The sequence below is a fragment of the Macaca fascicularis genome, chromosome 11, assembly GCF_037993035.2.
Source record: "Macaca fascicularis isolate 582-1 chromosome 11, T2T-MFA8v1.1".
NCBI classification, from domain to species: Eukaryota; Metazoa; Chordata; class Mammalia; order Primates; family Cercopithecidae; genus Macaca; species Macaca fascicularis.
In genome coordinates this window covers 101,240,455-101,254,711 of record NC_088385.1, presented here as the reverse complement: position 1 = coordinate 101,254,711, position 14,257 = coordinate 101,240,455, and the positions used below count along the sequence as shown (strand labels likewise).

Genomic DNA, 14,257 nt, shown 5'->3' with positions numbered 1-14,257 from the left:
AGCACGAGAGAGAGAGAAAGAGAATAAGAGAGAGAGAAGGGGGCCTAATGTATCATTTTATCAGGAACCCACTCCTATGATAAGTAACCCACTCCTGCAATAACTAACCCATTCCTGTGATAATGTCATTAATCCATTCATGAGGACTCTGTCCTCATGACCTAATCATGTCTGAAAGATTCCACCTCTCAACACTGTTACACTGGGGATTAAGTGTCCAATACATGAACTTTGGGGGATACATTCAAACCATAGCACATGACAAAAGGGACTCTGCAGATGTAAGTTGAGGATCTTAAAATGGGCAGATAATTTTGGATTATCTGGGTGGGCCCAATGTAATCTGATGATGCCACACTGTTGGTTTTGAAGATGCAGGAAGAGACCATGAGCCAAGGAATGCTGGCTGCTTCCAGAAGCTGGAAAAGGCAAAGAAGGGCCTCCAGGAGCACAGCCCTGACAATGCTTTGGTTTCAGCCCAGTGAAACCCATTGCAGGCTTGTGACCTCCAGAACTATAAGATCACAAGTGCATGTTGTTTTAAGCTGCCGAGTTTGTGGGAATTTGTTTCTGCAGCTGTGGGAAACTATACACAAGCTAAGGCTGTTCTCTATAAAGTGGGGATTGTAATAGTGCTTACTTCATGGGGTGCCAAGAGGACTAAATGGACCATGGCACAGAACGTGCAAGGTAGTGTCTAATGTATGATAAGCATATTCTTCTCCACCCATGCACACTGTCTCCTGGCCAGGCCTGGACTCAAGGCAGGTTTCCTGTGGAAGCGGCACCGCAGCCACCTTCTGAATGAGGAGCTGTCACATCCATCTGGACTTTTCTACTGCAAAGCCTTCTGTGACCCTGTGTTAGTCCATTTTTTGCACAGCTACGAAGAAATACCTGAGACTGGATAATTTATAAAGAAAAGGGGTTTAATTGGCTCATGATTTTACAGGCTGTACAGGAAGCATGGTAGTGTCTGCTCCTGGTGAGGGGCTCAGGAAGCTTCCAATCATGCTGGAAGTGAAGGGAGAACAGGTGTGTCACATGGCTAGGGCAGGAGCAAGAATATGAGGGGTCAGGTGCCACACTCTCTTAAACAACCAGATCTCCTGTGAACTCAGAGTGAGAACTCACTCACTATTGCAAGGACAGCACCAAGCCATTCATGAGGGATCTGTTCCCATGACCCGACCCCTCCCGGCAGACCCACCTCCAGTACTGGAGGTCACATTTCAACATGAGATTTGGAGGAGACAAAACATCTAAGCCATATCAGGCCCTCTCTGCTGTATATAGCTTACCTCTCATGATGGCAGAACAGACTAACTCAGGCTACTGAAGAATACGGCCATAAATTACTGTGCACCATGGATTATACTGGTCAAGTTTCAGGGCAATCACAGTCCTGGTGGGAAGGGTCCCACCAGGTTAATGATAGGCCTGGGGGGCTTGAGAAAGGAGTGTCACTTGGAGAAGAACCCTCAAGACAGGAGGGCAAGATAAAAAAAGGAGCTGGGATGTGTCCACAAGCAACCCATGTAATTCTTTTCATTTGTTACTCTGGGGTGTTGGGGACAAATATGTTTAGCATTCAGATGGCAGTTTTCTCTCGTGTGTTAAAAATACCCTTCTGTTACTCCCAACCCTTCAGAAAGTTTGACAGGAAGACTGACCACAGGGCCCTGCTGTTAGACCGAGCAAGAAATGATCTCTTTCACAATCTCATGCATGGAACAGCCGAACAGCAGCTGAAGACCTAAAAACAGCCACCAGGGGCTGCTTGAAGGTCTTCCAACTGTCAACATGGAAGAAACATGTAGAAAAATATGGAGTGAATGTGAAATTTGTACAGATAATTGAAGGACGCATACAGATACCTTATAAGCAGCATGCCTGGGGCCTTGCCTCCACCCATGTGTACCCTGTGCGGGGTGGAGTACGAAGGGATGCGAGGGTGAATGCAAGTGTGCTCTTTCCTGTAGGGCCCATTTTCTGAAGAGGACCCAGCCCTGATTCCATCGTGGCACTAAAACCAGAGCAAGTGGGGTCCCATGGATGCACTGGGAGACGTACTACCTCTCCCAATGCGGAGGTACATGAAATTGGAGAATAGCCACCAAGTAGCTGACTCAGGAAGAGATGTGACATAAACTCACTCTTTACAAAACACACCAGAGGAAAGCGACCCAGGAAGGGTGGGGTGGGAGGCCGGGAGAGCCTTGGATTAACATGGTTCATCTTCCACATTGCCAGCGGGATAATCTTTTTAAAACACAAATATGGCACTGGAAGGCCTCTGCTTAAAACCCTGTCATGAGTTCCCAGCACCCGCTAGTAAGGTCCACCCTGAGAGCCCACCCAGCACCTCCATCCACTTCCTTCCTTCTAGAGCCAGTGCATAGAACTCCGTCTGCCAGTCTCTTCACAGACCTCTTACTGCGCTGGTTCTTCTGCCTGAAATGCCTCCTGACCACTCTTACCCTGGTGAAGGTCTACCCAGGCTTCAAGGCCCAATTTTAAGGCCACCTCCTCGTTGAAGCCTTTCCCAACCTCAGGGACAAGTAATGACTGCCTCCTTAGGCTTCCACCAAATGACAGTTGACACAACTTCATTGCCTACCAGGAGCCAGGCACTGGGCCTACGATGATGTACATTATGTGATTTAATTCTCTCAGCAAACCTCTGAGGCAGGTACTATTATTATTATGATTTTTGAGACAAGGTCTTGTTCTGTCACCCAGGCTGGAGTGCAATGGTACAATCACAGCTCACTGAAGCCTCAGCCTCCTATGTTCAAATAATCCTCCCACCTCAGCCTCCTGAGTAGCTGGGACCACAGGTGCACACCACCACACCCAGCTAATTTTTGTATTTTTTGTAGAGACAGGGTTTCACCATGTTGCCCAGGCTGGTCTTGAACTCCTGGGTTCAAGCAATCCACCCGCCTCGTCCTCCCAAAGTGCCTGTAATCCCAGGATTATATGCCTGTAATCCCAGCACTTTTTGCAATACCTGACCAATTATAAATGCCACTTTATAGAAGAGGAGAAGTGGCAGAGATAAGACACTGGCAGGTCACACAAAGCCCAGATTCTATCCAAAGCAAAATGCATTTGGGACCTGATATGGTTTGGATTTGTGTCCCCACCCAAATCTCATGTTCAATTGTAATCCTCAATGTTGGAGGTGGGGCCTGGTGAAAGGTGATTGGATCATGAGGGTGGATCCTTCACGAATGGTTTAGCACCATCTACTCAGTGCTGTTTTAATGATGGTAAGTGAGTTCTCTTGAGATCTGGTTGTTTAAAAGTGTGTGGCACCTCTCCCACCCCCCTTTCCTCCTGCTTCAGCCATGTAAGACATGCCCTGCTTTCCCTTCACCTTCTGCCATGATTGTAAGTTTCCTGAGGCCTCCCCAGAAGCTGAGCAGATGCCAGCATCATGCTTCCTGTACAGCCAGCAGAACCATGAGCCAACTAACCTCCTTCCTTTATAAATTACCCAGTCTCAGGTATTTCCTTATAGAAGTGCAAAAACAGACTAACACAAGACCTTTCCTCTGTCCTCATAGGCTGTCCTGCCCATGTTGCCAGCGTGGAAGTCAGCCCCCTGCATTTCCCATGCAGCCCAAACAGGCCACTCCTTCTACACTCCCTACTCAGTAACCGACACTTCTGTCCATCTGGTCACCCCAGCCAGATGCCTGCACTCCTTCCTCTGTAATCTCAACACCAGCTTCAGTGCGATAACTCACCCCAGTGAACACTCCGAGACTCAGCGCTGGTGTCTCTCAGAAGCCCTCCCACATTTGACTCAGGTGCCCATCTTCTGGGGTCTAACCTGGTGCCTAGCCCAGTGCCTGGGACACAGGAGGAATCAAGTGTATGCGTGGGTATCACTTGTTTGTTTTCTTCATGAAGACTGAGATCAAAGGAGAAAGGATACATCTTCCAGAAAAACAGTGGCCACCTTGAGATTTTATTTTTCATTTTATGGCCCTATTTTTAGTGTGTCAGACTCAAAGGGGAATCCAATTAATCACTAAGCCCTGTCAATTCTATCTTCCAAATAGCTCTCTAATCCACCCACTTCCTTCCCACACCACTACTATCACTCTAATTCAGTTCCTGGTCTCTTGCTGGTTTATAGCCACCTGCTAACTGATCTGCCAGCTCTTCTCAGTCCCCTCTGGTCCACCTTGCACCCCAGAGTTCTCGTTCTAAAACACTCATCTGATCTGGTCACACTTTTAATTAAAGCCCTGCAATGGCTCCCCAAGGTCCTTCCAACAAAATTCAAATTCTTTAATGTGACTTGGAGAACCTTCCCTTCATCTGCCTCTGCCTATCTTGACACCCTCATCTCCCAGCACACCCCAGCTCTCCTGTATGCTTGTCCATACTGAGCTTCAGGCCACGCTCGCCTGGCCTTTGTACAGCCTGATCCCTACACCAGCTTCCCCTGCCTCATCTTTACCTAGCTGATATCCCCCTACCCTTCAGGTTCTGATTAGATATCCCTTCCTCCAGGAAGCCTTCCTTGACCTGTTAAGTTTGGGTTAGGTATTTCTTATGTGCCCCCATGAAACCCTACAGTTCCCCCATGCTAGGCCTTATGACACTCTATTCATTCATCTCCTTTACTTATTGATAAGAGTGGATTATTGTTCCCAATTCTTCAATCCATCCTGTACTAGAATGACACACCCACACTACCTTTTTACCAGGTCACTTTGCAGAATCTTCCACTAGAGTAGGTGGAATATATTTCCCTACTCCATGGATATTGGGCTTGGCCATGCAGCTTGCTTTATCAATGGAATATTGGTCAGCATGATGTGAGCCAGGGCTTAGAGTATGTTGTCTAGTTTAGCTTGGTCTCTCATGCTACTTCTATCTGCCTTAAGAAGAGCATGTACAGAATGAAAAACATGGGAAAGAGACCTGAACTCAACTTTCAGCTTGACATTGACCCCATCTTTCTTCCCATAGCTGACAGGCTGACCCATGAGCAAGAAAAACAAATGTAAACAAATCTTTGCTCTTTTAGACCACTAAGGATTTGGGGGTTGTTTGTTATACAGCATTACTAGAGCAGAAACCTAGCTGATACACATTATATCCCTCATTAGATTGCAAGCTCTATACAGACAAGAAAAAACTGTACCCAGAGCACTGAGCATAGGACTTAGCACACTGTTGTGCTTAAAAAATATTTGTGATTGGATGTAGGATTGAATGAATGAATGTTGGCCACTGATAAGTCTGCCTTCCCAGCTAGCATGCAAGTTCCTTAAAGCCAAGAATGGCATCCAATTTATCTCAATACCACCTAGCTATCTTATGCCCCAGATCAGATTCTCATTAGGTGTTCAATAAATATTTGTTGAAATTAAATAATTTTGGATTTTATGGGCTGGCTTGGGAGTCAATCCTTAATTTATGACATTGTTTCTATGGGAAAATGCATTCTGTATGCCAAACAAACTTGCAAATGAACTTTTGGAACCTCACCCATTCATTGGTTCAGGATTGCCAGTTTTGTGGAAATTCGTAACTGAACACATGTGCTATGCTTTGCAATATGGGAGAAACTGAGAAACTGCTTCCAAACCCAAGATATTCAGCCTGCAAAAATTCACTTTCCACCCACACAGACAAATTCAGCACAGGTTGGATCTGAGGTTCCAACAATAAAATACTAGACTTTTTAGAGCTCATTGTTTATCTAATTGCTTTTTATCTGCTTATACTGGATGCCTGTTTTTTTTTTTTTTTTTGAGACGGAGTCTCACTCTGTCACTCAGGCTGGATCTTGGCTCACTGCAACCTCCGCCTCCTGGGTTCAAGTGATTCTCCTGCCTCAGCCTCCCGTGTTGCTGAGATTAACAGGCATGCACCACCACACCTGGCTAATTTTTGTATTTTTAGTAGAGACGGGGTTTCACCATGTTGGTCAGGCTGGTCTCAAACTCCTGATCTCAGGTGATCCACCTGCCTTAGCCCCCCAAAGTGTTGGGATTACAGGCGTGAGCCACCGTGCCCGGCCTGGATGCCTATTCTTAACATGGGATCAGAAGGAAGTGAAGATAGTTTTCTTGCCTCTCCCTACCATTCCACTTTCTAGACATGCATGCAAGAAAACTCAACCTTCTCAACAGAGAAAATAAATTATTTTTCTAAATAAATCCATGACATTTAAAATAAACACAGTGGGATGCTCTACCATCGTAAGAAAACATCCCCCTTTAGAATTCCTAATTTTGAATGGTAAGGGGAGCTTCACATGAGTCACAGATCTGAGACTTAGTTTCATTTCATTGCAGGCCACAACCCAGGCTGTCTGAAACCAAGTGATCTGATGTGGCTGTGAGGCACCATCGCTCCATGACTTCAGAATGTCTTATAAGACTTAAGGCACAAGTCTCAACCCGCCATTGGTAGAGTTGACCAATCACTTAGTCTATCTCATTCATTTAACTTACGTTTTTTTGAGCACATTTCAATAAAGAGAGGTAGAGAAGTAAGGTCATTCCTAATAGCGATGGGCCATGAAGAAAATAAAACAGTAATGTCACTGTGAGTAAGGGGAGGATATTGAAGACTGGGTAGGCAGGTGCAGAGAGATGAGTGCTCTAGGACCAGATAGTCAAGAAAGAGTCTGCCATAGAAAGATGTGGGGAAGAATGCACTAGACTGAGGAAACAGCACATGCAAAGGCCCCAGGGCAGGAACATGCTTAGCATAGTCTTAAATCAGGATGTCTGGGGTTGAGTAAACAAAGGAGAGAATGGCATGAGAGGTCAGAGAAGTGGTGGAAGGCCAGATCATAGAAAGCCTGGTATGCAGGTCCTGGCAGCAAGGGAGTCAGACTGAGTTCTAAGATGGAAAGCCAGGGGAGGGTATTAAGCTGGGGAGTGACATAATCTGATTTGGATTTTAAATGAATCACTTTTCTTGGAGAGCACTGGGATAGGGGTGAGGGAGCAAGAGCGGAAGGAGGCTTTTGGCTGTGCATGGTGGCCCACGTCTCTAATCCTAACACTTCGGGAGGCCCAGGAAGGAGGATTGCTTGAGCTCAGGAGTTCAAGACCAGCCTGGGCAACATGGTGAAACCCTGTCTCTACAAAATACAAAAACAAACAAACAAACAAAACAAAACTGGGCGTGGTGGTGCACACCTGTGGTCCCAACTACTTGGGAGACTGCAGTGGAAGGAACACCTGAGCCTGGGGAGGTCAGGTTGTAGTGAGCTGTGATTGTACCACTGCCCTCCAGCCTGGGTGACAGGATGAGACCCTGTCTCAAAACAAACAAACAAACAAACAGAAGACTATAACTCACAGCCAGTTATCAACAGAAGCCCCCATGTCTTCAACCTCTTCTCAGATTGTTCCTTTCACCTTCTCAATATTACTGAAACCAGCTCTCCCTCAAGGTCACAGCTTCCCCAGGCCCCTCTCAAGGTCTGGCTGCTTCCTCTCCCTCATCTAGGTGTCCTACTTGTGTCTTGCAGCCTCTTCTGGAAGATCCTTCTTCTCTCTTTCCAACACTTCCTCCCCAGCTTCGAAGCCCATGCTGTCAGCTCAAACCACCCCAGGTCCCTCCTCATTGTGATCATTACAGACCACTCCAGCCCTGGTCACTTCCCTTCGTTCCTTGAATATGTAGCTCCTCAATCTCTTGGTGACCACGATTTCCACATGGATGACGGAGCCATTTAGTACTCTGGTAACCACCTCAGTTCCTTGACCCCTCTCTGCCAATGATCTTGACAATCATATGGCAGACCCTGTCATTGCCAATAACGCCACCCATCCATGACCTCAATATCAAGCCCCCACAGTCCAATAATTCCCCTTTCCAATTCCCTAGTTCCAACAATTTTTTTTTTTTTTTTTGAAACAGGGTCTCACTTTGTCATCCAAGCTAGAAAGTAGAGGTGTCATCTCAGCTCACTGCAACTTCTGTCTCAGGGACTCAAGCAAGCCTCCCACCTTAACCTTCCGAGTAGCTGGGACCACAAGCACATACCACCACACCCAGCTAATGTTTGTATTTTTTGTAGAGATGGGGTCTTTGCCATGTTGCCCAGGCTGGTCTCAAACTCTTGGCCTCAAGGGATCCACCCGCTTTGGCCTCCCAAAAAGCTGGGATTACAGGTGTGAGTCACCGTGCCTGCCCCTAACAATCTTTAAACTCAACCTCAACTTCCAACATAGACCCTACCACCTTTTCATGTCCCTACCCCCATCAGGTCCTTACCTCCCTCCTTAGAGCCCAAGTGCCATCATTATATGAATCAACATCCACATCAATATCATCATCCATTCTTTACATGCTCCCTCAGCACCCTGGCCACTCTCTCCCTTCTTGATATATTTTCTGGCAAAGCCCCCAAACTGGCTAGAGCTAACTTTTCTGAGTCTACAGCTATATCACCAGAGCTGAATGCAGCTTGAGAAAGACAAAACCATGCTTACGGCTCTCACTTTAAACACGAGACCACCAACCTCAAGTGGGCCCTAATGCTGCCTGGCAACTATTCTATATTTCTCTACTCTGTTCTCTCTCCCAGTCTTCCAGTCCACTCCTTCTCTCTCTTTTCTCCTCAAACCTCCGGTGCTTCCTCCCCAACCTCACTCTCAATGGCCTTAGGCCACTGAAAATAATGTGAGCAATAGGAGAAGACAAAACACAGGGCTCTGCCACCTCCCCATGCTCAGGCCCAGATTCCCTATCACTGAGGGTGAGGGGCCAGTGCTCCTGTCTGAGGCTGGCCTCCCTGCTGGCACACCAAGTCATATTGTCTTCCACCTGCTGAAAGACAACAGTTCACAACCCTTCTCTCTCCTGTATCATCCATTTCTCCTTCTCTTCTGGAATTTTCCCAACAGCGCAGACATGCACTGTTATTTCATGCATTTTAAAAAGACAAAACAGGATGGGTGCAGTGGCTCACGCCTATAATCCCAGCACTTTGGGAGGCTGAGGTGGGCAGATCACCTGAGGTCAGGAGTTCGAGACCAGCCTGGCCAACATGGTGAAACCCCATCTCTACTAAAAATACAAAAATTAGTTGGGTGTGGTGGCACATGCCAGTAATCCCAGCTACTCGGGAGGCTGAGGCAGGAGAATCGGCTTGAACCTGGGAGGTGGAGGTTGCAGTGAGCCGAGATCATGCCACTGCACTCCAGCCTGGGAGACACGCTAGAGTCTGTCTCAGAAAAAAGAAAAAGAAAAAGAAAAAGAAAAAAAGAAAAAATTCTTTGGACTCTACTTACTCTTCCAGTGTCTGCTTCATTTTTTCAGCTGTCTTTCTCAGTAAAGCTTCTCTAAGCTGCCCCTGCTTAAGGTCTTATTTTCCCATTGTCTCTAGTGGATTTAGCGCCACTCCTAACAATGGCATTCCCAGCAGTCACCCACTGTCACCTGCTAAGTGCAATGGATCCATTCTTTTCTTCTCTTGCTTGACCTCTCAGCTGAATCTGACCCAGTGGATCGCTTCCTCCTCCTTTCTTTCCTTGGCTTCCAGGAGACCACCCTCTCCAGTTTTTCCTCTTCTCCTTCTGACTGCTCCCTCCTTATTTCTTGTTCTGTTTCCCCTCCTTCTCCCCAACCCCTAAACACCACAGCCCCTCAATGCTCAGTTCTCAAACTTCTCTCCTCAATCAACACTCACTCCTTCGTCTGGTCTTACGGCTTCTCTAAGTACCATCTAAAATCTACCAACTACCAAATTCGTATCACCAGCTTGGACATCTCCCACAGGCTCCAGAGCTGAGCTTGTTAATACGTTAGCTGCTAGCTCCATGTGGCTATTTAATCACCACCATCGTCGCCGCCATTATCGAATTGACTCCTGTGCACAGCTCTACAAATACAGACAGGGGTGCTACATAAATGAATGGATCTAAAAGATTATGGCAAGACTGCTCAGTGAGTGTGCAACAAATAAATCCCATTCGTGATCAGTGAATTATTCATGAGCATTTTTCTGGCCCTTGCTTCGTTTGTCTGCCAGTGACTCTGACGGAAACAGCCCGGTAAGGAAGCGTAGCAAATGGCAGGGGCAATTATTCCTCTTGCTGCAGCTCGAATTGTGCCTTCCCCCATGAACTCTTAATTAATTCCATCCCCATATTTTTGGTTTGTTTCCTAAACCTCTTGCTTGTATTGCATTTCCCCCTCTCCCTTCATTTCTCTTGGCTGCCTCACCGTTCAGTCCCCAATTCTCTTCCTCCTCTTTTCTAGTCCCAAACTGTCCCCTGGTTCAGCCTTCAGCATCTCTCCACCTGCTCTGCTCTTTCTTATCCTTTTCACCTTTAAAAACTGAAAGCACCAAACTGACAGACACTGTTATGGGTTTTTTTTCGTTCTCTCTCTCTCTCTCTCTCTCCTGCCTGAGCTGCAGCGAAGGCTCTCTCCTCCTTTGCTTCTCCGGCAAGAGCCCCAGTACTGGGTTGCCATGGCGACGGCGAATCCAACCAGGCCGGGCCCAGGGACGCTAGGAAACTGCCATGGAGGGGAAGCTGCTCCGAGTCGCCCCTGAGCCTAGATGGGTCGTGAACATCGTCATTCCAGACCAGGCTGGGCAGATTCTGCCCGGAGACTGAGATTGTACATCAGGCCCACAGCTGCGCGGCGCATTAGGAGACGGCGCCATCAATAACGAGGCTTCTGCGGAGCGAACAGAATACATGACATGATGGGGATTCAACGGAAAAATTTTCAAACATCTCTATTCTTTTATCTTCTCGGAGGGGGGACCTTTTGCCTCTCTCTTGAGTCTTGGAGAACTCTGGAGAAAGTAAAAACCAAATCTGCCTCCTCTCGCCCGTTCTCCTGAAGGCCGCACACCTGCCCCTCCCGCCCCCAGCCTGGGGAGCCCCCCGGTCCAGTGATTGCATAGCACGGACGCGGCTGGAAACATCTTGGAGAATTCATTAGGATTGCACAACGAGATTTTAGTCGAGGAAGAGATCAGTTCCCTCAGGTCACTGGAATGGATCGTTAAAGTAGGGCAACAAGTGTTCCGCCGCATGACACTTTTTCGAAAATGCGAGTTGGTGAGAAAGAATTCAGGAGATACCTTTGTAGTGGATGGCACCAACCGCAGTGAGGGTCTGTGGCTGTTAAACACTCCGAACAGGATTTGTGTTTACTGCAGTTTGCAACACGAATTCTCCTCACCTAAAAAGAGGACAGTGGTTCAGACAGAATGATAAGCAACAGCAGCAAAACTACAACACCTTATCTAATGAAAGGCCAAAAAGAGCCTATTTATCAACTTGCACTCAAAACACCTTCATATTGGCACTGGGCAGTGGGTCTCAAGTTCTAGGACATGAAGTCCTTGTATGGAAATCACCTGGGGAGCTTTTGACAGTGCATATTCCCAGGCCTCTGTCCCAGAGACTCACTAAGTCTGGGGGCGGAGCCCAGGAATGTGTATTTTTTTCATTTAAAATATTTTTTTCTTAAAGACACAGGGTCTCACTATGTTGCCCAGGCTGGTTTTGAACTTCTGGGCTCAAGTGCTCCTCCCACCTCAGCCTCCCAAAAGTGCTGAGATTGCAGGCATGCACCACTGTGTCTGGCCAGGAATCTGTATTTTAAGAGCTCTCTCAGGTGAGTCTGACATGCAGTTGGGTTTCTGATCTGCTAACGATGATTTCCATAGGGATCATGGAATCAGGTTGCCTGGTTTTCATACAGAGACAGTCCATGTGTGGCCAATGGCATTTTGGAAATGAGCATTAGGGAACAGCAAAGGCTCTGTCCCAGGAGTGTCAGCAGGAGGTTGGCACTCAATGTGGAAATGAGGAGGACCAGGGACCAGGGCCTCCCACACCCCTGCCAGGGGCAGCGCCGTGACCTCAGCTCCTGGCTTGCTTTGCTCACACCCCTCCAGTGGAGTTGAAAATAAAAGAAACAGGGGGAATAGTCAAATCACTTCCCTGTCCCTAGAGCTGCCTCTTGCTGTTGTCAGGAAACAGCAGCCCACAAAGAGGGCACCCCAGCTGGGCAGGCCCAGACATCTAGGCAGCCAGTCAGAGCCTCCAAGTAGGGCGGTCAGAGGCAGGGAGTAGCTGAACATCACACAGAGCATTTTCTGCAGGCAAAACCACACAGCAGGTAGTAAGGGAACTTGTGGAACTCATTATGCCAGGAAGTTGCACAAGCTATAGTATAAATAACCTCTTTAGCAGGTTAGAGAAATAAAGAGTTGTAGAAGGGGGCTCTCTATTTTCCTCTATTTTGTGAGGAAAACAGGGACTATCCTGAGGTGGATCCTTCAGTGCCAAGTTGACTCCATGGAGGATAACCATGCCCTTCCATTTCATAGTCCCCAACACTGCTGACAGATGCAGCCGGCAGCCCATGATCCTGAGCCAGAATTAACCAGAATGGAGGAAAGTATTTCCTGGTAGTTCACAAATGCCTCTGTAACACTGACGGATTTTAATAGTGTCACGCAATCTCTCTAACCTTGTTTCCTCATTTGTAAAATGGATCACGACTTCATGGGGTTATTATGAACCATTGTCTGACAGGTACTAAATGTTCAATAAGTATTGGTTACTGCTATTATGTAAGAAAAGGGTTCCATGATCCAGCAAACATGAAACCTTAGACTGAAAAAGCGAAACAGGTTTCCTTAGCACAGGGATTCTGACAGCCTTTGAATATGCTGAGCCCCACATATACTATTCCCCACATACACATATACTATTCCAGGAGGGGAATAGTAAGTAACAGCTGGTCATGGGACCACTTTTGCTCAGAGCATTCTGTGGAATATGGGTCTCCAGAACATTCTCTGAGAACTATTACTCAGTGTATTTAAACACACAAATATAACTCTGTATAAGAGGGAGGACACTGACCGGGCACGGTGGCTCACACCTGTAATCCCAGCACTTTGGGAGCCTGAGGTGGGAGGATCACTTCAGGCCCGGAGTTCAAGACCAGTCTGGCCAACCCTGTCTCTACTAAAGATACAAAACTTAGCTGGGCATAGTGGTGGGTGCCTGTAATCCCAGCTAGTCGAGAGGCTGAGGCAGGAGAATCGCTTGAACTCAGGAGGTGGAGGTTGCAGTGAGCCGAGATCACACCACTGCACTCCAACCTGGGTGACAGAGTGAGACTCTGTTTCAAAAAAAAAAAAAAAAAAAAAAAAGAGAGAGAGACGGCCAGGCAAGGTGGCTCACGCCTGTAATCTCAGCACTTTGGGAGGCCAAGGTGGGTGGATCACCTGAGGTCAGGAGTTCGAGACCAGCCTGACCAGTATGGTGAAACCCCGTCTCTATTAAAACAAACAAACAAACAAAAATTAGCCAGGCATGGTAGTGTGTGACTGTAGTTCCAGTTAATAGGGAGGCTGAGACGGGAGAATTGCTCAAACCCGTGGAGGCGGAGGTTGCAGTGAGCTAAGATTGTGCCACTGTACTCCAGCCTGGGCGACAAAGCAAGACTCCATCTCAAAAAAAAAAAAAAAAAAAAGAGAGAGAGAGAGAGAGAGGGGACACTAAAAAAACATTAGACCTGCTCTCTAATTTAATAACAGACCGTAATGACTATTCCACATAAATGCACACATCTCCATATGATTATTTTTAGTGGCCCCGTATCATACCATTTCATGGATATGCCATAGCCTATTAGTTTGGCTGTTCTTATCTCCCCAACAGCCTAGGAAAGAGCCTTCCTTGGGCTTTGTCTCTTACAGAGTTCAAATAATAGGATCTCTAGCAGTAATCCTCAGTGAAGAATGCAGGACTAACCAGCTTTGATGCCCAGTCAAAAACTCTCCCTAGGACTTCAGGCTTTGAATGACCAGAGGCTAGAACTTTTTGCTTTCTAGAAAGTGGGAACCCATCAACTACTGGTGGCTTTTCACAGTGGTTCCCAGCCTAGGGTCCTGAGTTCTAGGGTTCCATTACTATCCATGAAGGAAGTAATGGGGGCTTATGAGCTATTTGCAATATTTCAAAAAACTGAATGGAAAAACATGCACGGATTAAGCAAGATATCAAATTTCTTTGCTTTGGGTTGAAATTTTATCAGCTCCATGTGGAAGCGCAGTCAGGACTCTGACCAGCAATTTTGAGATGCCCTTGATAAATAAACCCTGGGAATGGGAACCGTTACTTAATATGTGCAGTTTGTTGGGTAGACAAAGGTCTTTCAAAGATGGGATCCCCAGGGAAGACACATAATACAAAGTGTCTGAATGGTGAAGCAAATTGGCATA

The 14,257-nt window shown here is 47.0% G+C and overlaps 1 protein-coding gene across 2 annotated transcripts in view; it reads right to left on the bottom strand.

Moving 5' to 3' along the window:
* Nucleotides 1-14,257, bottom strand: part of PLXNC1 (plexin C1) — a 159,202-nt gene that overhangs the window by 110,369 nt on the left and 34,576 nt on the right. For both annotated transcript variants that reach the window (XM_005571872.3, XM_045365712.3), the window contains exon 4: nucleotides 11,093-11,193. In XM_005571872.3, coding sequence (XP_005571929.3) covers nucleotides 11,093-11,193 — 101 coding nt within the window. The remainder of the gene's footprint in view (nucleotides 1-11,092; nucleotides 11,194-14,257) is intronic.